General features: G+C 39.7%; 1 protein-coding gene across 3 annotated transcripts in view; it reads right to left on the bottom strand.

Annotated features, from left to right (window-relative positions):
* LOC111146248 (solute carrier family 44 member 1) overlaps positions 1 to 25,012 on the bottom strand; it is a 153,799-nt gene that overhangs the window by 99,841 nt on the left and 28,946 nt on the right. The window contains exon 1 of one of the 3 annotated variants that reach the window (XM_022501710.1): positions 170 to 220. The exons of the other annotated variants lie outside the window; for them this stretch is intronic. Coding sequence (XP_022357418.1) covers positions 170 to 220 — 51 coding nt within the window. Of the gene's footprint in view, positions 1 to 169; positions 221 to 25,012 lie in introns of those variants that run through there. 3 annotated transcript variants of the gene reach the window in all.

Raw genomic sequence — 25,012 nt, 5'->3', positions numbered from 1 at the left:
GCTTATCTGCAGGAAAGGGCACACAAGCAGAAGGCAGCTGGAGATAATAGGAGCCCTCTAGTATAATTAGCATTTGGAGTGCAAGAGTGAGAAACTGGTTCTCAGGTTTGCTTATTAGCTTTCCCTCCCTTTATTTAAAAAAAAAAAAAAAAAGGTTTTAGCTAGGTACCCTTTGATAAGCTGATGAAAGGTACACATTCTTGTCTTGGGAGGTATGCATCTATTTGTGTAAATTTCAAATTTACGACCCCAGGTTAGGAAGCTCAACTTTAAAATACCTGCCTATCCAGCACCACTATCCGAACCCAGGTTAGGAAGCTCAACTTTAAAATACCTGCCTATCCAGCACCACTATCCGGGTGGCTCAGCGGGTTAAGCCTTTGCCTTCGGCTCAGTTCATGATCTCAGGGTCCTGGGATCCAGCCCCACATCGGGCTCCCTGCTCAGCAGGGAGTCTACTCCCCGCCCCCCCCCCCGCCTCTCTGCCTACTTGTGATCTCTCTCTCTGACCAATAAATAAATAAAACTTTAAAATAAAATAAAATACCTGCCTATCAATGTTGAGGGCAGAGAGTATGAACTTCAACCCTTCCTTCCTGAACCCCTTTGTGCTAACCAGATAAATGCTTTCTCCTTGTTTAGTGCCTTATACTGTTCAATTGTTCAACAACAACAACAACAACAAAACACACTACCCTTGATAGTTTGCTCCCAGACACCCACACAAGAAAACAAAAGAGCAGTAGTGAGTCATGGGGAAAAACCTTACCCAGAGACTCTAACTAGCATTAAAAACCAAGAGTGAGTAGGCAGTTTTTTTCCAGAGGAATGTAATACTGGAAAATGGATAAAGGGCTCTGTTCTCTCCCTGGTTCTGTCATTAGCTAGCTACATGACTTTAGATAAATTACTTTCTCTCTCTGGGTGGCAGGAAGGAGTTAGATTGGATCTCTTAAGTTCCTTCCAACTCTGAAAATCTGTGATCAGGAGGACAGTTTCGTGAAAATTTTTATTATGACCAAAAAAAAAAAAAAAAAAAAAAAGCTACAAAAATAATTTGACATTATTCCTTGTATTATTCAGGTTCAAGAATGCCTGTATTGTGGTCTGTGTTTTGGAAGACAGTTGCTCACAGTATGAATAAAGAATGTTTCTTTGTATTAAATAATTTCAATCTTGAGTAATACCCATTACAGTAAAATTACTTACAAACACAGAATCTGGACACCTCTTTGAAATTCATTGTATTTACTCTAAGGTAATTTCCAGAGCAACAGCTACTTTAAAATCTGATATTTGTTTATTTTAACAGTCAGGGGTGGGGTTGGGGGGGGAGCCCTTGGACTGAAGGAGCAGTTTATTTACCCACAACTATGGTCTTAGTAGTTTTACCTTAGACCAACATTCTTTTTTTAATGCTTAGATTTTCACCTATAACATAAAGAAAGTGGGATTTCACTCTTGACCAGAAACATACAAAGATTCAACATCTCAACAATACAACTTACTGTGGGCCACTTCTAACCAAATATATTAAAAACAAAAACAACAACAACAACAACAACAAAACCTTTCACTGGGGATGAGAAGTGGAAAAAGGATAGGGGTTACATATAAAAAACAATGATGAAGTACAAATTAGAACAGAAGACCACAAAGCAGAGGGCGGTCACCCTCACTCAAATAATTAAAGAATTCGCAGGGGATGGAGGGCTTACTTCTTGGAGCTATTCTGAGGATCCTGTCACACAGTAAATACTAATTCTCGGTTATTATTCTTATTCATCAACACTCACTTTTCAGTTCCCCCTCTCCCTATTGTTAAAATATCCTTTTACCAGATGGACCTCCCCAACTAAAAGAAATAAAAAAAGTAAACTTGCTTTCCCCTTTGATTTATTAATATTCAACTTAACAGCAGCATATTTTCATTTTAGCTATTATTCTTAATGCTATCAGTCATTCATCATGATTAACTAGGCACTATACCCAAAGCTTTACATACTTGATATCTTCTTTACATATATTATATCTTCAGAACAGCTGGTGAAGGTATCCTTATTTCACAGATAAAAAACAACAACAAAAACTCAAGCTTAAAAGTTAAATAATCAGCCCAAGATTTTACAGCTGTGCAACTAGAATCTGAATCCAAGTACGGGACTACAAAGCCAAATCCAATGAGAATATCCTTAATTTGTACCAGTCAGTAAGGAGCAAAAAACTCCATTAGTTTTTCCTCACAACACAAAATTTGAGAGCCAAACCAATTATTTAAAATCCTATATGCACAGACAGAGTGAGATGTTTTATGAGCCATGACATTCCTCAAGTGAGTCAAGAAGCCCAACAGTTGAAAAATTTTAATGATTCTTTAACAGATTTAACCAAGTGGCAACTGGATTTAATGCTTTCTGTTTCTTCCAATTAAAATCCACATAGACCCGGCAAAAGTAAAATGTTCTACAAAACCACTTTTAAAATGTGATTTTTATCCCTCTCTCAAATTCTACATGAGATTAATACAGGCTGTCAATAAATGTTAGGTCCCTTCCTCTTCACAGAATCTTACAATTTAGGAATTAAATAGGGTCAAAGTAATCATACCCTGCAAGCCTTGAGTGACAGTGATTGAGACTGAGGGAAGAGAGAGGCAGGGTCTAGCCTAAAGGATCACATTGATTCCCCAAAACAATTCTGTTAGTCATTATTATATATTCCTGATATTTGTCTTTTGTAAAAGAGAAAACCAAGGTTCTGAGAAAATAACTGAAAAATCTATTTCTGAAACCTGAAACCTCAATCTTAAGTGGAGAGTTGGACACTATAAGAGTTAAGGGAATGCTAAAAATAAAAAACATGGTAACGAGATGAAGAATGCTTTTGTCAGTCTCATCAATAGACTAAACACAGCTGAGGAAAGAATCAATAAACTCAAGGATAGGTCAATAGAAATTACTGAGAGGGAAACACAAAGAAAAAAAGAGTGAAAAATAAAAAACCCACAACCAAGCATCCAAGAACTATAGGGCAATATCAAATGGTCTAACATATGTGTAATTGGAATCCCAGAAGGAGGATGAATGGGACAGAGAAAATGTTAGAAGAAATAATGACTAAGAATTTTCCAAAAATTGTAACAAAAGAAATTTATAACAAAATTAGCATAGTTATATTTACAAAATGTTAACAAAAGAAATCAAAGCACAGATCCAAGAAGCTCAGAGAATCCCAAGCAGGATAAATCGAGCACACACATATGTGTGTGCATACACACACAATACACACCCTACATATATTATATTCAAACTGTTGGAAACCAAAAATACAGAGATCATCTTGATGGCAGTGGACAGGGGCGAGGCACAAAGATTAAACAAACGTCTTGTCAAAAACTATGCAAAGCAAAAAACTATGCAATGACATCTTTAGATTACTGAAAAAATTTTTTAAAAACAACCAGCACACCAGGGGCACCTGGGTGGCTCAGTTGGTTAAGCACCTGCCTTCAGCTCAGGCCATGATCTCAGCATTCTGGGATCAAGCCCCATGTTGGGCTTCCTGCTCAATGGGGAGTCTGTTTCTCCCTCTTCCTCCGTCCCACCCCCACCTCACTCATGCCCTCTCTCTCTCTCTAAAAAAAAAAAAAAAGAAGAAGCCAAAAGAACCAACACTATTAACCCAGAATCCTATACCCCTCAAAAAAATGTTTCTCAGAAATATTTTTTCAAACAAAAATTTAAGAATTTATTAGCAGCAAACCTCAACTACAAAAAAGTTTTTAAAAATTCTTCAGATTGAAAGAATAAAATACCAAATTTCAATGTACACAAAGAAACAAAGATTCCCAAAAATGGATAAAGAGTGAAATTTCCCATAATAAAGTTTTTAAATTATTTATTTATTTATCTGAGAGAGAGAGAGAGAGAGAGAGAGAGAGAGAATGTGAACAAGGGAAGGGGCAGAGGGAAAGGGGAACAAGCAGACTCTCTGAGCATAGACCTGGAAGCGGGGCTCAATCCCAGGACCCTGAGATCATGACCTGACCAGAAACCAAGAGTCAGTTGCTCAACTGACTGAGCCAGGCGCCCGAAAGTTTTGTTGTTCTTTTTTTTAATTAAAAAGATAAGGGTGTGACTATATGTGTACAAGGACATTTACCCTATAGTCTTTTTACTTACATAAGGTCAATATCTAGGAATTGTAATTTTTAATACTAGTACTAGACCATAAAAAATAATTCTCAGTCAGACCACAACCGACCTCCATCTTATGTTTTTTTTTAAAAAAGATTTATTTATTTATTTTGAGAGTGAGAGCGCAAGTGCGCATGAGCAGGAGAATCAAGCGTACTTTGCGCTGAGCACAGAGCCCGATGCAGGACTTGAGCTTTCGACCCTGAGATCACGACCTGAGCCAAAACCAACAGTCCGACATTTAACCAATTGAGCCACCTGACCTCTACCTCATGTTTATGTTTTATTATATTCATATCCGTAAAGATAGGGAAGAACAATGTTTAATATCTTCACATTCCTTCTTACATTTTGCCCATCATAGATGGAAAGAAAGGGAGGGAAGGAAGGGGAGGGGAGGAAGGAAGAAAAGCTTCCACCGTATCTCTTACAGAAGTCTTAGCACAGGCAGCTGTGTCCTAGACTCCACATTCACTATGAGCCCCGATACCTAAAACCATCTGATGAATCTGATGTGGTATAGCAGGGATATGTACTTTTTAAACCTGTAATGTTATGACCTAAATTTCCACGTTATTTCTAATGAAAACATGGATCCTGAGTGAATGTATTACAGATAATAGTAACACACAAAGCTTTGGACAAATGATATGTTATAACCAGTCAGGTCAAATCAGGTATCACTGGAGGGCATCAGCAGTAAATAGGGCAGGCAGGGTGGACCACGGGTAGGAAAAGGCTGGCAGATGTGAATCTAGTTCATGGAAGTGGACAGGGCAGAAAGGATTGGGAAAAAAATGAAAAGATCAGAGAGGTAATACCAACAATCCAGAAATGAGACAAGCAGGCCTCAAACACAGAGTCAAGGAGGGTCCAGGTAGTCACAAGACAGATACCCAGGTGATATCTAACAGCAAGGACTGAATGTTTCCAGCCTCTTTTCATACTCTGTGCTTACTCTCTGTATGACTTTCTCCTAATTAAGATAAAAGTACGAAGCTTCCCCAAAAGATTCTTACACTAATCTAATAACAGTATTTCCTAATGCTATGAATCTTTCCTTGACACACCAGACTTGTGTAGACATGATTCGAAAATAATGAAAAATGTGCCACAAAAAAAGAGCACAATTACACTAAGAAGTTACTCAATTTTCAGACAATACTCTCAGGCATTCTGTTGATTCTTCAGATCGATACTGAGTGCCACACAATGTACCCGAGATTCAAAGCCAAGTAAGATAGCCCCATCCTCACTGGGCTCCAGTGTAAAAAGAGAAAGACAAATTAGATACTATGGTATCGTCAAGTGATGCCAAAATAGAGACATGTAAAACGTAATGCAGGAAAAGAGATGTGGAACTGTTGAGTAAACGTTTGTGAGATCTGTTGAAATGACCTCGCAAATTCTGAAGCAAACACTGAAAAATGATCCTTCGGTGTCTGAAATAGAATGTGTTTTGTGCCCAAAACATACTGAAAATTCTCGCTCTCTATGGTGCGGAAATATTGACTGCCAAATAAGAATTACTCCACTCCGAAGTGTTTAGTCGTAAACAAACAGAACATTAAGTTGGCTTAAAAATACAAAAATCAGCCATTCCTTTGCTTTGTTTCCATTAAGATTTCTTTCTACTAAAGATTCTACGGTGCCTCCAGTTAGGAAGAGGCCTTCCAGTCTTTTCAGACTGAAAAGTGGTTTTCCCTTCTTTTCGGGCACAATTAGTGCAGCCCTGTACTTACTAAGCTGCTCAAATATTTTCATGTTGATGTCACTGGTGAGACTCCTAAGTCTGGTCGCAGACATCTAGAATTGCTTCAGCTGGGAATTTCAGCTGCACTAAGTGACCACAAGCTCCCTTGTCATTTCCCCTGAGTGAGCCAGGGGACTGTATTCTACATTCAAAGCAGCACGAAGCGTCAACCCAGGAGGCTGGTGTTAACCCTGCAAACAAAGGACAAGCCAGCATCCATTCCAACACTGAGGGCCAGGAGTTCACAGCTACAGCTGCCCAATACTTCTGTGTTTTGATCAATGGGGAGGTATAGCAAAAGCATTATTACTAATTAGGTACAGAAGTTCAGAAATTTGAGCAGAATCAAGATTCTTCTTATAAGGTCATCGACACATGCCTACACTCCCACATGCCAGCAATGAAAGTTAAACAGGTAAATCAGGAATTACAGAAACCTGAAGCCTCCACCTCATGAGAAGCATAAGGACACCATGTGTGGGCCTAGATCTCTGCGGCTCAGATCCATCCTTTCCATCCGCGCTCCTTTCCCAGATTCCAGTGAAAAGCCAACTGTGCATGTGAAGGCCAAAGCAAGCTGAGATGTAGCCTCTCATGCAGGACAGATTCCCAGAAGGTCTCCTTGAGGTGTGTTTGCTAATGTGTTGAATAATCAAATTCCCCACTCCATCCCCCTGCAACATTGTTTTTTGGTTTTAGGGGTTTTGTTTTTTGGGGTTTTTTGGGGAGGAACATCATGGTCTCTCTACTGCCTGGATAAACAGACCAGCTCCAAAATTGGCTCCATAGTTCCAATGGCTCTGCTACAGTGTTCATCGTCCTGGATGCTCTTTGGCACATCCAAAAAGCCTCTAAGGTAGTCCCTGAATGCATCTCCAAGGTAACTGCCACTAGATAGCCGTGTGATTTAAATTACACATGTGGCAAACACTGGGCTATCTGTAAGGACTTTATTTTGTTCGTGCCAGTCTGTTTTACACAAAAATCTCCAGTATTAAAGACAAATAGTCACACACTCCAAATCTTCAAAGCTCCCTCCAAGGACATACTGCTTCATTAAATTCCCCAATATGCTTTTATTTGTGCAGAGTAGTAACAAAAGAATAAAAGAGCTGATGTGTATCATTTTTGCCACAATTTTCAATAGAGTGAGCAGACCTGATGAAGTTGGGCAGCAATAAAACATGGGAGGCTTTCAGCCTTCTGTTCATAGCACCTGCAAATAAAATCCTGTAATAGGATTTTGAAAGACATTGCCTGCCCTTTGGGAAAGCTCTCTCAAGGATTTGGAGTGCATAACTACTTATAGTTACCATAAGTAATCCGTTTCATTTGCTAAGCCTGGTGATGGCAATTTATATTTGAAAGGTAAAAATAAAAGCATGATTTTAACAGGCAGTTAAAGGTAATAAGATACATTGAGTGGAAAGATACCGGCATCTGTGTCCAACTGCTTTTCTTAGTTCATGAACTTTATGCTAAATCACAAACATTCATCCGCTGGAGAAAAAAAGGGGGAAATAGCAACTAGAGCTACTCTATAAGTTATTTAGTTACACAATGATAGAAAGATCATGGGGAGATAGCTCCCTTTTGTCTTCACCCTTCCTCCAACTGCCCTAAAAATAAATAAATAACTGTAGGCCTGCTACAAAGATGTTCTTCCATCAGACTTCTCAGTGGCTATCTTTCTTGCCATGAACACATGATAATTAGTGGGCAGAGGCCAAAACCATCCTGCTCTGCAACACAGCTACTAGCATCTTTCACCGTATCATCAATGAAACACGTCAAAATTATCCAGACAAGCCTTGTCTGCCGTCCTCAAACTGTATTTCTAACCTGTCTTTCTTCTCAATCAGTGGTGAGCAATGTTTTTAACTTGAAATTACTATTTATTTATTTTTAACTATACCATTTTTATGCCTTCATTCCCACCCCACCATTACATCCCACCAAGTGTCAGAACGTATTCGGTACCTGAAGATACCAAGGACAGACGAAAAAGACCAAAGCTCTACTTTGCACCACCTCCCTGTGACAGGACAGCCAGTTTCCAGACTGCTAATGAGTTTTCCAGACTGATTACTGAGTTTCCCTGTTATACTAGAAACATGTATTAAAGCAGGAGTCATAGGTACTCAGCATAGGATTCTAACTCACATCTGGCTTTCTTTCCAAGACACAGTAAGTAAGAACTGGCTTATGAAGTCTATACTGACTGAGGAGAAGGAATATGAAGATTATACTGACTATAACACAGTTAATGGGTGGGAGGAACTGAGTAAATGTGTTTTAAGTCAGAATTAGAGAGGTGCCTGGGTGGCTCATTCACTTGAGCATCTGCCTTCGGCTCAGGTCGTGATCCTGGGGTCATGGGATGGAGCCCTGTCTCAGGGTCCCAAATTAGCAAGAAGTCTGCTTCTCCCTCTGTACCACCCCCTGCTCTCTCAAATAAATTAGTAAATAAAATCCTTAAAATAAAAATTAAAAAATCAGAATTAGATATTGCCTTTGCCAATGAAGAGGTTTTTAGGTTCACAGTAAACATGCACAGAAACAATATATGTTCAACTCCGTGGCAGTGCATAAGAACTCTTAAGTGACCAAATTCCTATAATAGCTTAAAAATTTTTGGAACTCTCAAAATATGGATTCGATTCCTTTCCTTTGTGCTCCTATAACCCAATTATGTATATACCACCATTACAGTAATCATCATTTCACATTATAATTGTTTTCCTAATAGATTACAAACTTCTTGAAGGTAAGCTAACATTCTTCACCCCGCCCAGTAAATCATGAATCAGCACTGTTTACAGTTGGCACTTAAAGTTCTTTAAGTGAAAGCCTATTCCATGTAAAACAATGTGTATAGGGGCATCTGGGTGGCTAAGTCAGTTAAGCATCAGCCCTCGGCTCAGGTCATGGTCCCAGGAGTCCCAGGATAGAGCATCCCGCCCTTGGGCTCCCTTCTCAGTAGGGAATCTGCTTCTCCCTCTCCCTCTGCTCCTCCCTACAGCTCTCTCTCTCTCTCAAATAATAAAAAAAAAATCTTAAAAACAAAACAAAATAATGTGTACAGAATCAATCTCTAAGGGAGCAAACATACAATGACCATTCTTCCCACTCTACTGCCTACTTAGGGGCAAGGACTTGTTGGTTTTATTCACTGCTATATCCTCAGTAGATGAACTGCGTCTGGCACACAGCTCTAACTTTCTTTAATGAATGAATGAACAAGGCTAGGTCTCTCCCTTACTACTGGTACGACATGTTACAGCAAACACCCTTACTGTCTCTCCTGCATGAGATCACATCCCTAAAAAGCACTGTACTGCATCATAGGCTGGAGCTTTCTCTGAGAGATATTATACAGTATGGTATTCCCCAAAGATGTTTATTAACAAATCTACAAGAAAAATAAATTCCAGATTTAAATAAGTTCCAGAAATGCTAACAGAATCTATTATTTCAGGTGGGATTGGTCTGAGACCTTACTGTGAGACTCTCAAAAACTTATGGGGTCATGGGAGACATGAATACAGACAGTGCCAACCTCTCTAACAATATATTTCTGGAAACCAGAGCACAAGAGTTCATGCTTCCACTTAAAATCACTTTCAGAAGTGAAGGTGGGTAGTGTTAGTGGGACTATGTTAAAACTGAAAGCAATTTAAACTGGTTAGATATTTTTGCAAAGTATTTGACAATACATTTCAAAAAGCCAAGGAAATAATCTAAAACATTAAAAGAGCTGCACATAAGATGTTCAATACAGCTCTATTATGCAGAAAGAACTAGAAATTAACAGAAAATAGTTAAATATGAGAATGGAATATGAAGCAATTACAAAAATACAAAGAGTTTGCACTGTAACATATAAAAATGATAATGATAAGTTGTATTTAAAAACATGTATGAGGGGCGCCTGGGTGGCTCAGTGGGTTAAAGCCTCTGCCTTTGGCTCAGATCATGATCTCAGGGTCCTGGGATCGAGCCCCACGTCAGGCTCTCTGCTCAGCAGGGGGCCTGCTGCCTCCTCTCTCTCTGCCTGCCTCTCTGCCTACTTGTGATCTCTGTCTGTCAAATAAATAAATATTTTTAAAAAATGATATGAATAAAATAAATCTTAAAAAAATAAAAAATATAAACATGGTATGAAATTGTATCTTATGCTCTGGCTCTACAACTTGTAAGACAGCATATGAAAATGTACAAGCACTAGAAGGAGATAGTGCAATTTTTAAATAGTTTGACTTATGATGCATTTGCCTCACTTTGATTTCCATTAATGCTATTTAATTATGGAAGAAATAACAAAAAAGTAACACTGGCTCCCATTTCTCCAGATTATTCTTTTTCTTTCTCAGTATAATATCAGCTATAAACAGACACAGTGTCAAAACCACCAGAAAACATTCAGTCTTTCTATCTGACACTTATTGACAGGAGATAGAACACTTTAAACATCACTGGAAAGCTATATGCTGAGAATCAGCTAGGCAGGAACAAGGTTGTTCCTAAAGAAAGCAGGAGAAATGGCAACATCAGACAGATAATAAGTACACTAGCAAATATTAGAGAGGTAATACACGGGTACGGTGAGAGGAAGCAACATAAACCTGGGTTCGAATCCTAGCTCCTCTTCTAAATAGAAATAGGATCAGCTGACCTGATTTGCCCACTCATAAGGTGAAGGAGACGATCCCCATACCCCATGCTGTGGTTTTCAGGACTAAACGATTTTAAGTAAAGCTCCAAGCTAGGATCAGGCCCTAAACCATTATTAATGCCCTTTCACAACTGGCAAAGGGGAAAATCTTCCCTGTGAAATATCTTAAAAATTAAATTCCCGGGGCACCTGGGTGGCTCAGTGGGTTAAAGCCTCTGCCTTCGGCTCAGGTCATGATCTCAGGGTCCTGGGATCGAGCCCCACATCGGGCTCTCTGCTCGGCGGGGAGCCTGCTTCCCCCTCTCTCTCTGCCTGCCTCTCTGCCTACTTGTGATTTCTGTCTGTCAAATAAATAAATAAAATCTTTTAAAAAAAAATTAAATTCTCACCAATACTCATGTTAAGCATGTAAAAATGGCTCCCATGTTGCATACATTCTAAAATGTGTGCCTGAAAAAATGGAAAATTAGTTGTAAAGGAAATACAATCAGGAGAAATTAGTAAACGCACTAAATGTAGAGTAGTAAATGTAGAGATAATCGCGGTAGAGTAGTAAATGTAGTAGTAAATGTATAGATAATCGCAGTAAATACAGAAACAAATTAATAGTAACCTTCGAATGACAATGGCAACAAGAGCAACTAACATGCCTTCCTAGGTCTTAGGTTTTAGAGAAATACGAAGAACACTTCAATTCTAAAACCCAGAGTCAACCAAAGTATACAAAAATCCGCCCAGTGCAGAGTCTGCTTGTCCCTCTCCCTCCTGGCCTGTGGGGGCTCTCTCTCTCTCTCTCAATAAGTAAACAAACAAAATCTTAAGGAAAAAAAAGATTACCAAAAGAATGCTTTATTATCAAGTGCTTTAGTGACTGTGTGACACTACATACAGACTACAGCTTATATTACTGAGTATATTCCATGTGTCAGACACTTTACAGATACTAACCTATTTGATTTTCACAAGTCTATGAGGGTGGTACTATTATTCCCATTTTACTGATGACAGCACTGAGGCAAAGAGGGGATAAGTAACTTGCCCAAATCACATAGCCAGTAAATAATAAAACAGCAGGGATGTGAAGCAGGTAGTTGAGCTCAATGGCTCAGGACTGCTCTGCTCTTCTGTGTTGACTGTGGTTAATATCCTGTGTGGATACTGTAGACTGGAAGATGTATGTGGAAGAGAAGAGGGAAAACAGAACAATGAGAAGCATAAAAATTACAGCAAAATTACTGTCGTACATTCTGTGGCTTATTTTATCTAAATTGATTTTTTTTTTTTGCACAGTTAACATTTTTCTTACAGGAAAATTATAGGCCATAACGAAGAATAACATGTTATTAACATATTTTGTATTCTGAGTTCAAAGATAATTTCCAAATGTCCAAATATTGCTGTTGATATTTGAAGTAAACACCCGCAGTGATGTCTAACAGGTAGAACCAACTGTTGTTTCTTCCTAGCCTTCTGTAACTTCCATCATATTTTGTACAACACTGTTTGGATTTCAAAAAGGAAAATAATACTAAATGCTACTTTGCTAATAAGAAATCACATACAGGAGTGCCTGGCTGGCTCAATCAGTAGAGCATGTGACTCTTGGATGTCAGTGTCACGAGTTCAAGCACCACACTGGATATAAAGCTTACTTAAAAAAAAAAAAAAAAAGAAGAAGAAGAAGAAGAAAGAAAGAAGTCACATACAAATGCCCATCAGTTGATGAACGGATAAATGCAATGTGGTATATCCATAGCATCGAATATAAATTTTAGAATAAAAAGGAGTGAAGCAGTGATATATACTACAATATGGATGAACTTTGAAAACATTAAAGTGAAAAAAGCCTGACACAAAGGCCACATATTATATAATTCCATGTATATAAAACGTCCAGAATAGGCAAATCTATAGAAAGTAGTAGAGCTTGCCTAATATTGGATGGGAGTTGAGGGGAAAATGGTACATGACTGCTCATGGGTTTCTTTGGGGGATGATAAAAATGTTCTAAAAATGATTGTAGTGATGTTTACACAACTCTGAATACACTAAAAACTACTCGACAGCAAATTTTAGATGGGTGAGTTGTATGGTCTAAGAACGAAATCTCGGGGCACCTGGGTGGCTCAGTCGTTTAAGTGTCCAACTCTTGATTTCGGCATATATCATGACCTCAGGGTTGTGAGACTGAGCCCCTGCACTGGGCATGGAGGCTACTTAAGATTCTTCCTCTCTCTCTGCCCCATTCCCCCTAAAAAATTATGTCTCAGTAAAGTTGTTATATGTCTAAATCACAGAGAACACTTAAAAGGCGGCCATACTGGCCACTTCACATGTGGTGTTCTACTGATTTTATGACAGACATCATACAAACGCTTCTAATACAGCTATATTAGATATATGACAAGAAAAAAGCAGAATAGTTTTGTTTTTTTTTTTAAAGATTTTATTTATTTATCTGTCAGAGAGAGAGAGGGAGAGAGAGCGAGCACAGGCAGACAGAATGGCAGGCAGAGGCAGAGGGAGAAGCAGGCTCCCTGACGAGCAAGGAGCCCGACGTGGGACTCGATCCCAGGACGCTGGGATCATGACCTGAGCCGAAGGCAGCTGCTTAACCAACTGAGCCACCCAGGTGTCCCGAAAGCAGAATAGTTTTAACTGAGAGTTGGGTCATAATGAAATTTGATGAAAGGAAGCATTTTTGTGAGCAATCAGAAATTACAAGAATTACTAGATAGAGTGCTGATTTTCACTGAGTAGTTTAATCCTCCCATGGGCAGCACAAGAGGAAAAGAGAAATGAGGCCGTGCCGAACTGAATTAAAAGATAAAACAGATCAAAATAGAAAGAGAAAAGTCATCTTAGAGAGACCAAAGGGCACACATGCCAAGGCAAAACTAGACTGTGGCACACCTAGGCAAAGAATGTACTTGTCTGAGAAAAGGGCCAGAAAGGGCAGGTCCATGCACAGCTCCTCTTTATTTAGCATCTAGTAGGTGGCAGGATCTGTGCTTGACAGTTACACTGAAAAATAACAGTCTGAGAGATAAACGTTGACATCCCCCTTCCAAACCGTCTTGAGCAAGAGGTGCCAGGGCAGTGGACTCTGGACTGATGGAGAGACAATTTAGGCTTCTGACAGGCTGCTGCACTGTGAGTCATCCAGGCTGCTCCGTTCATCTGACTGCATGTCATCAGGCAACCTTCTGACTGTCCTCCAGCTTCTTCCCACAACTGAACAATTGATGTGCATCATCTAACTAGAGAGCTGCAGAAAAATAAAGCAACAGAGTAACAGAAGCTCCTGTGTGTGCAAAGAGTCTGGATGAATAAGTCTAGAGGAAGCTGTTAACAACTGTTACTCCACCAGGTGGGATCAGAAGGACTTTTGACTTACACATTTCCATATTTGGCTTGGACCATTAAAAAAAAAAAAAAAAAAAAAAAAAAGGACTACTTTCCATTAAGGATAAATAGGATAATTTTAAAATAAATAAATAAGTAAATAATTTGGCTTTACCTTAATACTTACTAGCTAAGGCAACTAAAATTTTCTGGTCTGTATCTAAGTTTCATGTAGCCTCCTGAGTCGACATATGTCTTACGACTCAGGTTTACATGATTCTACTATTAACAGAAGGATGCGCTCTATATGTACTAGCAAACTTAACTTTCTGAGCTTCCAAAGCTCTAGGGGTTGGTGAATTCTAACATCAGCTGGGCTTCCTTGGTAAAACCTGAACCACGCCAAGTATTCTGCATTCAAATTCCATAAGCAGAAAATATTAAGGGATGCCTGGGTGGCTCAGTCAGTTAAGCAGCTGCCTTGGGCTCAGGCCATGATTCTAGGGTTCCAGGATCGAGTGCCCCATCAGGCTCCTTGCTCAGTGGGAGTCTGTTTCTTGCTCTGCCTGATGCTCCCCCTGCTTGTGCTTTCTTTCTCTCTCTCTGACAAATAAATAAAATCTTTAAAAAAAAAAAAAAGAAAGAAAAAAGAAAATATTAAAGAGCTATAATTTAGAACCCTTTTAGAGACCTCTCCCAGCATTCCAGCATAATTTACAAACAGGCAGCTGCTGGACCTACATGGTGGCCTTGTTAGCTGGCAGGCCTGGGGAACAAAGGCTGGTTCTATACCACCACCAACCTCAGACACCTTCTCCCTGCCTACAAATAGATAAGAACTGTGCAAGAAGCCCTAGGAACATGACAGTCCTGGCCTTAGCCTGGGCCTAGAATTTGAGTCCTAAATCCAACCACCCTCCCACACCCTGCCCAGAGTTTAAAGTTAGAGGTCAGAGTACCCAGCAGTAAGGGCCACCAAATGGTATGAATGTTTCAGCATCAGATAATCAGAAGGCCTTCAGCCATCCCTAAGAATGACCAGTTAGTTATTGCTAAGTGAATGCTGGGCCTGAGAATGCCACATACCCTCAAATCCCACTTCGTGATAAATGCCACTATTAAAAAAACCAAAGACATCAATTATGTAAGTCTGAAATGGAAAAGAATAATATGGGGGATTCAAGCATCAAATTGACGGATTAGAAAACCATTACAGTCCTGTGCAACCCGGAGATAACAATGTTCTATCATCAGGAGAAGGTTTTCAGGAAAGTATGTGGGCACATCAGGAGCTAAATTAATGAAAACCAGCTAAAGATCTGGAGTGATTAAAGAAAACTCATAGAATAAGACTACAAACACCCAAATAAGTGAGAAGGAATACTGAATCATCAGATTAATAGCCCTGTAAATGACAGATACTAAACTTGCTCTTAAAAAAAATAATCAACTAAGAAATATGAATGTTAATGGACCAAACTTGAATAAATAAATGCTCTAAAAACATGAACATCTGTAAACTTCCATGCCCAATGAGTCAATAAAGTTTCTTAGTTTGGGTCACTTGGGTAGCTCAGTAGGTTTGAGTGCCCAGCTCTTGATCTCAGATCATGTCTTGATCTCAGGATCATGAGTTCAAGACCCCCATTTGGGTGTAGATCCCATTTAAAAAAAAAAAGCCCACTCATAAGAAACAATGTTTATCCATCTCCAAAGCCAAGTTCCCAACTGTGGCTGACCTCATTTGTACCTTGACTGGTCTGTATCCGAACCCGGCAACCCATCCTTCCAACCAACTAGTCCTCTGTATGTCCATTTAAGTTACTTTTCTCATGCCATAGGATTAATTTTCACTAACCCCTTAAAAGTAAACCACTTCTTCTCCCTCTCCACGCCCCTATCCCACTGCATACCAATTGGTTCTTTACTGCCTAAAGTATGTAATGACTCTCAATCATAGGCTTCAAGCAACTATACAACTTCTAGCCATATTGCTCCCATATGCAGTAAGTCTTCACTTCCTTGAAATCCAATTAAATCCTATTTCCAATCTATTAGAACTCCATATATGATCATCCAGATATCATCTGAGATGATAAATGTGAGACCGGGTTACCAAATAACAAGCTAGCAATCTACTGTGGACCAGAGTACAAGCCCCTGATGGAATCCCAAAATCCAACAAAGATGAGACAGGACCTCAAGTCTCCATACCTTGAAGCCTCCCTTCCTGACAATACCATCATTCCCTGATCATAACGAGACATGTCTTTGGCCTCTGAGTCTACCATAAAAAAGCATATGGCTCACTTCATCACTGTCTATATGTAAGAGTTCCTGCTCTCACACATCATCATTCCCACCCTGACTGGTCTTTCTGGTGACCACACTTATGAAAACTACTATAGAGAGTAACTGAACAATATCAAAAGGAAAAAAAAAACACAGAGATAAGAATATAAATATGCAGACACAGAAGATAATAAAACACATGTGCCACTACCAAGAGTACCAATGGCTTTAGAAGAAGAAACCAAGGGAGAAACAACCTTGGCTCTGGTCCATTCTTCTAAGTGTTCTTTTTCTGCTAAGCGTTTGCCTACCAACATCTTGCCCCCCTCTTTGGTCCTCAACCAATATATCATTTTGTTCCCAAAGAGGCTGCTCCCAGGACAGGCACTACCCACCTCACATACCCCGTGCAAGTCCAGTTCCGGGTATTCTCCATGATACGATGAGTAGATTTTTATTCTCAGTTATCTCTATCCGATGCTTCCCAGGGAAGGCGGTTTCTGGCAGGAATGTGCTCTGGCCTGGGATGATCTCTAGGTCATTTCTCAGCATGCTCTGCCATTTCTGAGCAAGTGGTGTGCTACAGCCAGCTTGTACCAGGCTCATGACAGCCAACAATGCACATCCCTTCCCAGTTCCCACTTACCCACTTCATGTCGGCAGCCTGAAATCAATGTGGTGGAAGAATGTATACCAAGGAAACCTGCCAGTGTGACACACCTGGGCATTTTTTTCCCTCCCTCACAGGGCTGGTTATTATATATTTACCAAGACACCACTACCTGTGCCTTAGTTTATCACCCAACGTGTGAGTTTCTCTTTTACACAGAAATAAATTTTTTAAAAGATTTTATTTATTTCTTTGAGAGAGAGAGTGAGAGAGAGCATGAGAGGGGAGAAGTTCAAGGGAGAAGCAGACTCCCCACAGAGCTGGAAGCCTGATAAGAGACTCGATCCCAGGACTCCAGGACCATGACCTGAGCCGAAGGCAGTTGCTTAACCAACACAGTCACACAGGTGCCCCAGAAATAAATTTTTTGTCTAGGCAAATCAATTTGACTTTGGACCTTTACTCACTGCTTTTAAGCTCTTATTATTTGATACAATTTTTTTCCTTCTATTTGTTTATGGTTCCATGGAATTTATTTTGATGTGTAATACGAGCTTATCCATGATTTTTAACCTAAATATCTAATCAGCTGTCTGATTCAAAATGGCTCTTTTAATAGACAATCAATTATTTTATATTATGGTCTCAGGTTTATACATTCTCTTCCACTGACCTATTTTACTCTTGTGTCAACACAAAACAAGAACAACTACCATGTTTGGATACTTCCCATGTACCAGCAATTTGCTCAGCCTTTTATTACATTATCTCATTTGATCTCATACTTCACAGGTGCGAAAACTCAGAAGGAGATGGATTAAGTAACTGGGCCATGGTCACCTGCCTAGAATCCCAGTACTCTACCTCCAACACCTGACATCATGACTACTATGCTAAACTGTAACACACAATTGACTGCTATATGTGAAGTTTTATTATCTGATATTAGTCTCTCCTTTATTACTTAGAATCATTTTCTCAAGTCCCTCCAGAAATGTACATAATTTTTACTCAGTTGTTAGATTTATAAATTAACTGGGAAAAAAATGCCATCTCACTCTTCCAGTTTTGGCATCCATGAACAAGGTACATTCCTCTAGTTTATTCAAGTTTTACTTTAAAAATCTCAAGTTTTATGGTATTCCTGATTTCACTACCACATATTTCTTACTAGGGTTATTTCTAGGTATCTTATATTTGTTGTTACTATACTGAAGGGATGTTCTTCCCATTATGTTTCTAACTGGTTATTGTAAACACCTGGGAAAGCTCTATTGATTTATTATACTTACCATTACACACATACACACACACAAACATACCCCTTTTAGTTGACTTTCTTGGTTTTTGTATTTTATTTCTTTTCAAATAATTATACTTATTTTTGCTTTATGGTTTACCATACCAGTCAGAACTTCTACAATACTGTTCGTGGCAATAGAAGTCTTGCTAATATGTTCCCGAAATAAGCAGAAAATCCTCTAGTGTGTCATCATCAAGAATGATCTTGGCTGTTGGTTGGTTTGAAACAGTCAGTCTCGTTGAAGATGTAATTTTCACTTCCTGCTTTTTAAATGAATAGATGTTGAACTTTTTCAAATCTTTTTTGAGTATACTACTGAAAAAACATTAGGGTTTTTTCTTACTGAAAACGCTATTTTATTTCTTAAAGCACATTTTTAAAAAAGATTTATTTCTTTTATAGAGAGAGAGCATGCGAGCAGAGGGAGGGGCAGAGGCGGCAAGAGAGAATCTCAAGCAGACTCCCAACTGAGCACAGAGCCATATGTGGAACTCTGTCTTACCACAGTGAGATCATGACCTGAGCCAAAATCAAGATTTAGATGCTTAACCCACTGAGCCACCCAGGCACGTCCCCTGAATACTTTATTTTAAACAGAAAAATTCTAGACCATCCAATAAAGAGGTAGATCTAAGTTTGGTCCTGGACTGTATGTCAGCTCTCAGGAGTCAGGAGTCCTAGGTCAGGTACAATCTGTTCTGCCACAATGTGTTTCTTTGACGCGCATTATCTCACACACAACTGGCAACAGATGAATGACATCTGCATAATGAAGAAGTCACATTGGCTCCCATGTACTTTTTCCTAGCATGTTAATGTTTCCAAGTAATCAGACACAAGTTTTCTCATGATTATTAAAGAGAAAGCCTTAGCAAGAAGACCTTGGGGGGAGTGAGGGAAGCTGAAAAATCTACAGAAGTGACTTACTTTTAAGAGGTGGCTGATTCATTGACTTCAAATACAATGACACTTCTCAGATTTTTTTTTTTTTAAAGATCTTATTTATTTGTCAGAAAGAGAGCAAAGCAGAGGGAACAGGAGGCAGAGAGAGAAGCAGGCGTTCCTCTGAGAAAGGAGTGCAATGCGGGACTTGAACCCAGCACCCTTAGATCATGACCTGAGCTAAAGGCAGATGCTTAACTGACGGAGCCACCCAGGCACTTTCCATCTTCTAAACCATCTGGCAAAGCTGTAAATGCAGATAAAGAAGCTGCAAAGACATTTCTCCCTGTATTACAACCATGGATTAATGAAGGCTATATAACCTGGATCAGATTTTTAATTTTGATTAAAAGAGTTCTATTAAAGCAAATACCCGCTAAGACCCACTTCTCCAAAGAAGAAAGCCTGAGCACAGGAGTGTAAGGCTACAAAGAAGTTTCTCACTGCCAAACTGGGTACAACACCAGTAAACTCTAATTTTTTTCTTAATACTTCTAGTAGGACTACTACTTCTGTTAGTTACAAAGTTCCTTAGTTTTAAGTGTTCTGTCCCAACTCCATTTCTCCAGGTTGATTATTTTACTTTTGAATTGTTAAGTCTTAGTTTTTTTTTTTTTTTTTTAAGATTTTGTATGTATTTATTTGACAGAGAGACACAGTGAGAGAGGGAACACAAGCAGGGGGAGTGGGAGAGGGAGAAGCAGGCTTCCCACAGAGCAGGGAGCCTGATGTGGGCCTGGGATCATGACCTGAGCTGAAGGCAGACGCTTAACGACTGAGCCATCCAGGCGCCCTGTTAAGTCTTAGTTTTGTTCTGTTTTGGTTTGCTTGTCTTTTCCAGGTTCACCTCTACGGTGTGGCGGTTGAAACATCCATATTCCAGACCCATCGGGTCTACTGCAACCTACTTAGCACAGTAAAGCCCACTTGAGATGTGAGGTTCTTTTTTAACCCAGACAGCTAAATAGACACAAAGTACTTGCCATCAAGGAATTTAAGATGCTTGATTTAAATATTGAAAAGTTTATGAGACTGACACGCTGCCTACTGCGCTAAGGAGGACCTAAATATTGAAAAGTTTAAATCATTTGTCATAGAGTACCTGCGGCGAAGAGAGAGGGCATATGAAAATTTCTGAAGTACATTCAAGCAAGGGCGGTGGCCACACCTGACCCCATCATCTCATTCACAATGCACACAGACCCCACCAAAACTCCTGATCTCCCACACAACCTGCTCCACAAACACAACCTTCCCCATCTCTGCAAATAGTAATTCCACCTTCCCAAGTGTCCAGACTGAAAACCTGCCGGCCTTCTCCACACCACATATCCCATTCATTAAGAAATGCTAATGTCTGGGGCACTTGGGTGGTTCGGTTGTTAAGTTTCTGCCTTCAGCTCAGGTCATGATCCCAGCATCCCAGGATGAAGTCCCATATCCAGCTCCCTGCTCAGCGGGGAGACTGCTTCTCCCTCCACAGCTCTCCGGTGCTTGTGTTCCCTCTCTCACTAACTCTCTCTGTAATAAATAAATAAAATCTGTAAAAAAAGGAAAGGCTAATGTCTCTTATCTTCCAAATATGTCCAGAATCTAACCATTTCTACCACCCTCGTTTAAGCCACCATTATCTCGTACCTGAATTACAACAGCCTTCTATTGGCTTCTATCCTTGACCCCTTAACACTAGCTTCAATAAAATGAAACCCTTTTCATCGGAAAGCCAGATCATTATTCCTCTGCTCAAAACCCCACAATGCTTTCCAACATCACTCAGAGCAAAGGCCAGCTCATAGGATGGCTGAACAGCACCACGCACCTCTGAGCTGTCCCTTTCCTTCCCTCTACACATACCGGCAAGTAGGACGGCCTTGCTGGCCCTCTAGTCTCTCAGGCTTGCTACCAAATCCTGACGTTTGCAATTCCGAGTTCCCTCTGCCTAGATTAGTCCTTTCTTGGGTAATCAAGCTGGCTTTCCCCCTCACTTCCCTTAGGCTTTGGCTCAAATGTCGTCATCTTAGTGAGGCTTCCTCTAACCACCATTCTGTATATTGCCCGCCCCCACGCACAGACGCACACACGCGCGCACACACACACACACATACACGCTCACACTCTATTTCCCTTCCCTTACTATTCCCCATAGCATGTATCTCCATTTGCTAAACTGTATATTTTACTTATGTGATGCACCTTCCCTGTTCACTAGAAAAAAAAGCCTATTGCTGTCCTGTCTCCGGGGTACCTACAAGAGTTGCTGGAGTACAGAACATATTGAACTCAATTACTACTTAATGAATGAATCAGGTTCCCGGCATGAAGTGATGAAGGAAGTGACAGATTATAACTTCAGGTTATGGCCTTCACCATCACAAATGCAAGGAATATCTGGAAGAAGGTGAAGCAGTGCACAAAAGTTTCCTTTATTTTAATGCAGGCATATGGCTAGGCTGTGAAAACTTATTTAAAAGATTTACTGAGCTGCTTCCTCAGATTAAGGACACTTGGAATTAAAGGGCTTTGAGGGGCGCCTGGGTGGCTCAGTGGGTTAAAGCCTCTGCCTTCGGCTCAGGTCATGATCTCAGGGTCCTGGGATCGAGCCCCACATCGGGCTCTCTGCTCAGCAGAGAGCCTGCTTCCTCCTCTCTCTCTCTGCCTGCCTGTCTGCCTACTTGTGATCTCTGTCAAATAAATAAATAAAATCTTTAAAAAAAATAAAAATAAAAAAATAAAGGGCTTTGAGTGGCTCGACTTGTCAGACACCCTGGTGACTCACAAGATTGTTCCTCCACGATGTGACAAGACATTTGAACACACCAACACTGAAACTGCAGGGGAAAAAAAAAACCCGGAGCACTACTGATAGGACCAACGAAATACAAGTGTGCTGACTCAAACTGGTCAAGTGAATGAAGCCCATGGCAACTGCATTTTTTTCCAAGGCGGATGAACCCCTACACTCAATGGAATCACTGAATTTAAAAATGAGAGAATCTTATCAATTAATCTCAAAAGAATATCTGTGGTTACCTCTAAAGTGCATCCTTCAGGGACAGGCCTGAATTATCAAGGATTTGTCCCACTGGCATGGCTCACATTTTCATGAACAAAATGCAAGAGCTGAAGGCAAAATTTAATCAACAACAAGTCAATATTTAGGACAGTCTGAAGATGAACTTACAAGGTTAAAGTTATCCTAAAACTTCTGACATGAGCTCAATTCTAGAATGTGTTTACCATCCCTGATACTGTAAAAACATACTCTTTTTCATGAAAGGGCTGAAATTAACACTGGAGCTTTCCATCTGTGATGTAACCCTAGAGTCAGGACAAACTGAAAAGTGCCTGACTACACATAGCTGTAGAGTACGGTTGTTTCTTAAATGCCACATTCCTATCAATACATCAAGAATGCTATTTGACTAGTTCCAGGCCTGCAACCTGTAATTCTGCAGTTTGGGGATTAACAAGTTTATTAAATCATTTTTCAAAATGATTTTGAATTAATTCTGAAACCTTAATTTCATAAATCTGTTTTATATCATTATTAATCATCTTAAAAAAACATTTAGGGGTGTTTGGGTGGCTCAGTCAGTTAAGTGTCCGACACTTGCTTTCGGCTCAGGTCATGATCTCAGGGTCTTGAGACTGAGCCCTATGTCGGGATCCCCACTCAGGAGCCAGCTTCCCCGCTCTCTCCCTCTGCCCCTTCCCCTGCTCATGCTCTCTCTCTAGAATAAATAAATAGGGGCACTTGGATGGCTCAGTTAAGCGTCTGCCTTGGGCTAAGGTCATGATCCCAGAGTCCTGGGATTGAGCCCCCCTCTCAGGCTCCCTGATCAGTGGGAGTCTGCTTCTCCCTCTGTCTTTTGATCACTCTCTCAAATAAATAAATTAATTAAAATGTTTTAAAATTTTAATTAACTAAAATAAATAATAACCTCTTTAAAAAATAAATCTTAAAAAAAAAAGAATTTTAAAATTCATATGGGCCCACACATAGGTGGATTTCAAATTACACACAGGTTTTTCCCTGTTATCCAAAAGTTTGATTTACCAAAGAACTACATTAGTTCTTATTTTTCTCAAATGAAAGAAATCTGAAGAGGATTTTCATCTTATGAAATGGTAATTGTTTCTTCAGCACCTCAAGCTTACAAAAGGTTTCATGGGAATCCTCTACTTTTGGATAGTGGGGAAGCCTATAATTCATTACTTCAAAAGCATAGGTGCTTACTTTTCAGTAAGGACAAGGTAATGAAATACAAGGAATGCCACAGATTGGAGGAGTTAACTAAGATAAGATGGTTAAATGCAGTAATGCAGATTGGATCCTGGGAGAGGGAAAAAAAACCAACAGTGGGAAAACCCAAATAAAGGCTATAGTTTAATTAATAGTATTGTACCAACATTAATTTCTTAGTTTTTTAAATGTATCAATTTCATGTAAGATGTTAACATAGAGGAAGCTGGATGAAGGGAATACAGGAACATTCTGTATTCTTTGCAACTCTTCTGTAAATTTAAAATTATTTCCAAATAAAAATTCAAGGACTGCCTGGATGGCTAGGTCAGATAGTGCCTGACTCTTGATTTCCGCTCAGGTTATGATCTCAGGGTCCTGGGATCAAGCCCTGTGGCCAGCTCTGGACAGACTATGGAGTCTACTTGAGATTCTGTCTCCCTCTTCCCCTCCCTCTGCTCAAGGGCTCTTAAAACAACACCAACGACAACAACATAAAACCAAACCAACCCCCCCCATCTTCCAGACCTAACACGACAAAATACAAATACCCCAAAACAAATAAGGGAAACTACCTTAAGATAATAATAGCAACCACATTTACATGGACATGAAGTGATGTGAAGATTAGAATAAATCAATATTTCAACCAAAATCAGGTATGAAGGACATTCTAAATTTGGAAGGGATGGGCACCTGGGTGGCTCAGTCGGTTAAGTATCCAGCTCTTGATTTCAGCTCAGGTCAGGATCTCAGGGTCACAGGAGTAAGTCCCACATTGAGATTGTCTCTCTCTCTCTCTCAAATAAATAAAATTCATATGGGCCCACACATAAAATAAATAAATACATTTTTAAAAAAATAAATAAAAGCACATAGTGGTTGTTTAATAATTATAAATGATTATTTATTAATTATAAATGATTATTTCACTCTAAGCTCTTCTCTACAATGAGCATGTGAAGATTTTATAATCTGAACAATAAGAATACATATATTTCAGGGGTGCCTGGGTGGTTCAGTCAGTTAAGCGTCTGCCTTTAGCTCAGATCATGATCCCAGGGTCCTGGAATCCAGCCCCACATCAGGTTGCTTGCTCAGCAGGGAGTTTGCTTCTCCCTCTCCTCCCAGCTTGTGCTCTCTGTTGTTATCTCTATGTCTCTCTCTCAAATAAATTAAATTAAAAAAAAAATAAAAACCATACATTTTGGTGTTAGTGCATATAATCTTGAGGTGAAGTAACAGGAGGTTATTCCTGTTCCTACAAAGTCTCATATTCTTGTCCCCCCTTACTCCTCCCCGACTGGCTCTGGTTTGGATTCTGATCAGTTCTCCCCTAGTCTGCTGCATCATCAGCCAGTCTTCCCCATATCCCTCCAATTATCTTCAGTCTAGTTTTCCCATTCTTATAACTTATTTTCCTAAAATTCAGGTTATAAGACATCACTTCCTGTCAAAACAAAACAAAAAACAGAACTCTAAAAACTGTATTGTCTAAGGGAGAGGCAATATTAGTCTAAGGATGAAATTTCCAATTTTCCTTTCAAGGTTCAGCCCACTGTGTCCCAAAGAGACTAAACCCTTCCACAAACTTAACAGTCACCTTCAAGCTTCTTCTAAGTGTTTGTTCATGACCTTTTCATTAACAAAATT

The sequence above is a fragment of the Enhydra lutris genome, unplaced genomic scaffold, assembly GCF_002288905.1.
Source record: "Enhydra lutris kenyoni isolate GAN:26980312 unplaced genomic scaffold, ASM228890v2 scaffoldscaffold13, whole genome shotgun sequence".
NCBI lineage: Eukaryota > Metazoa > Chordata > Mammalia > Carnivora > Mustelidae > Enhydra > Enhydra lutris.
Note: the sequence above shows the minus strand (reverse complement) of the source record. Positions and strands in the feature narration are given on the sequence as shown.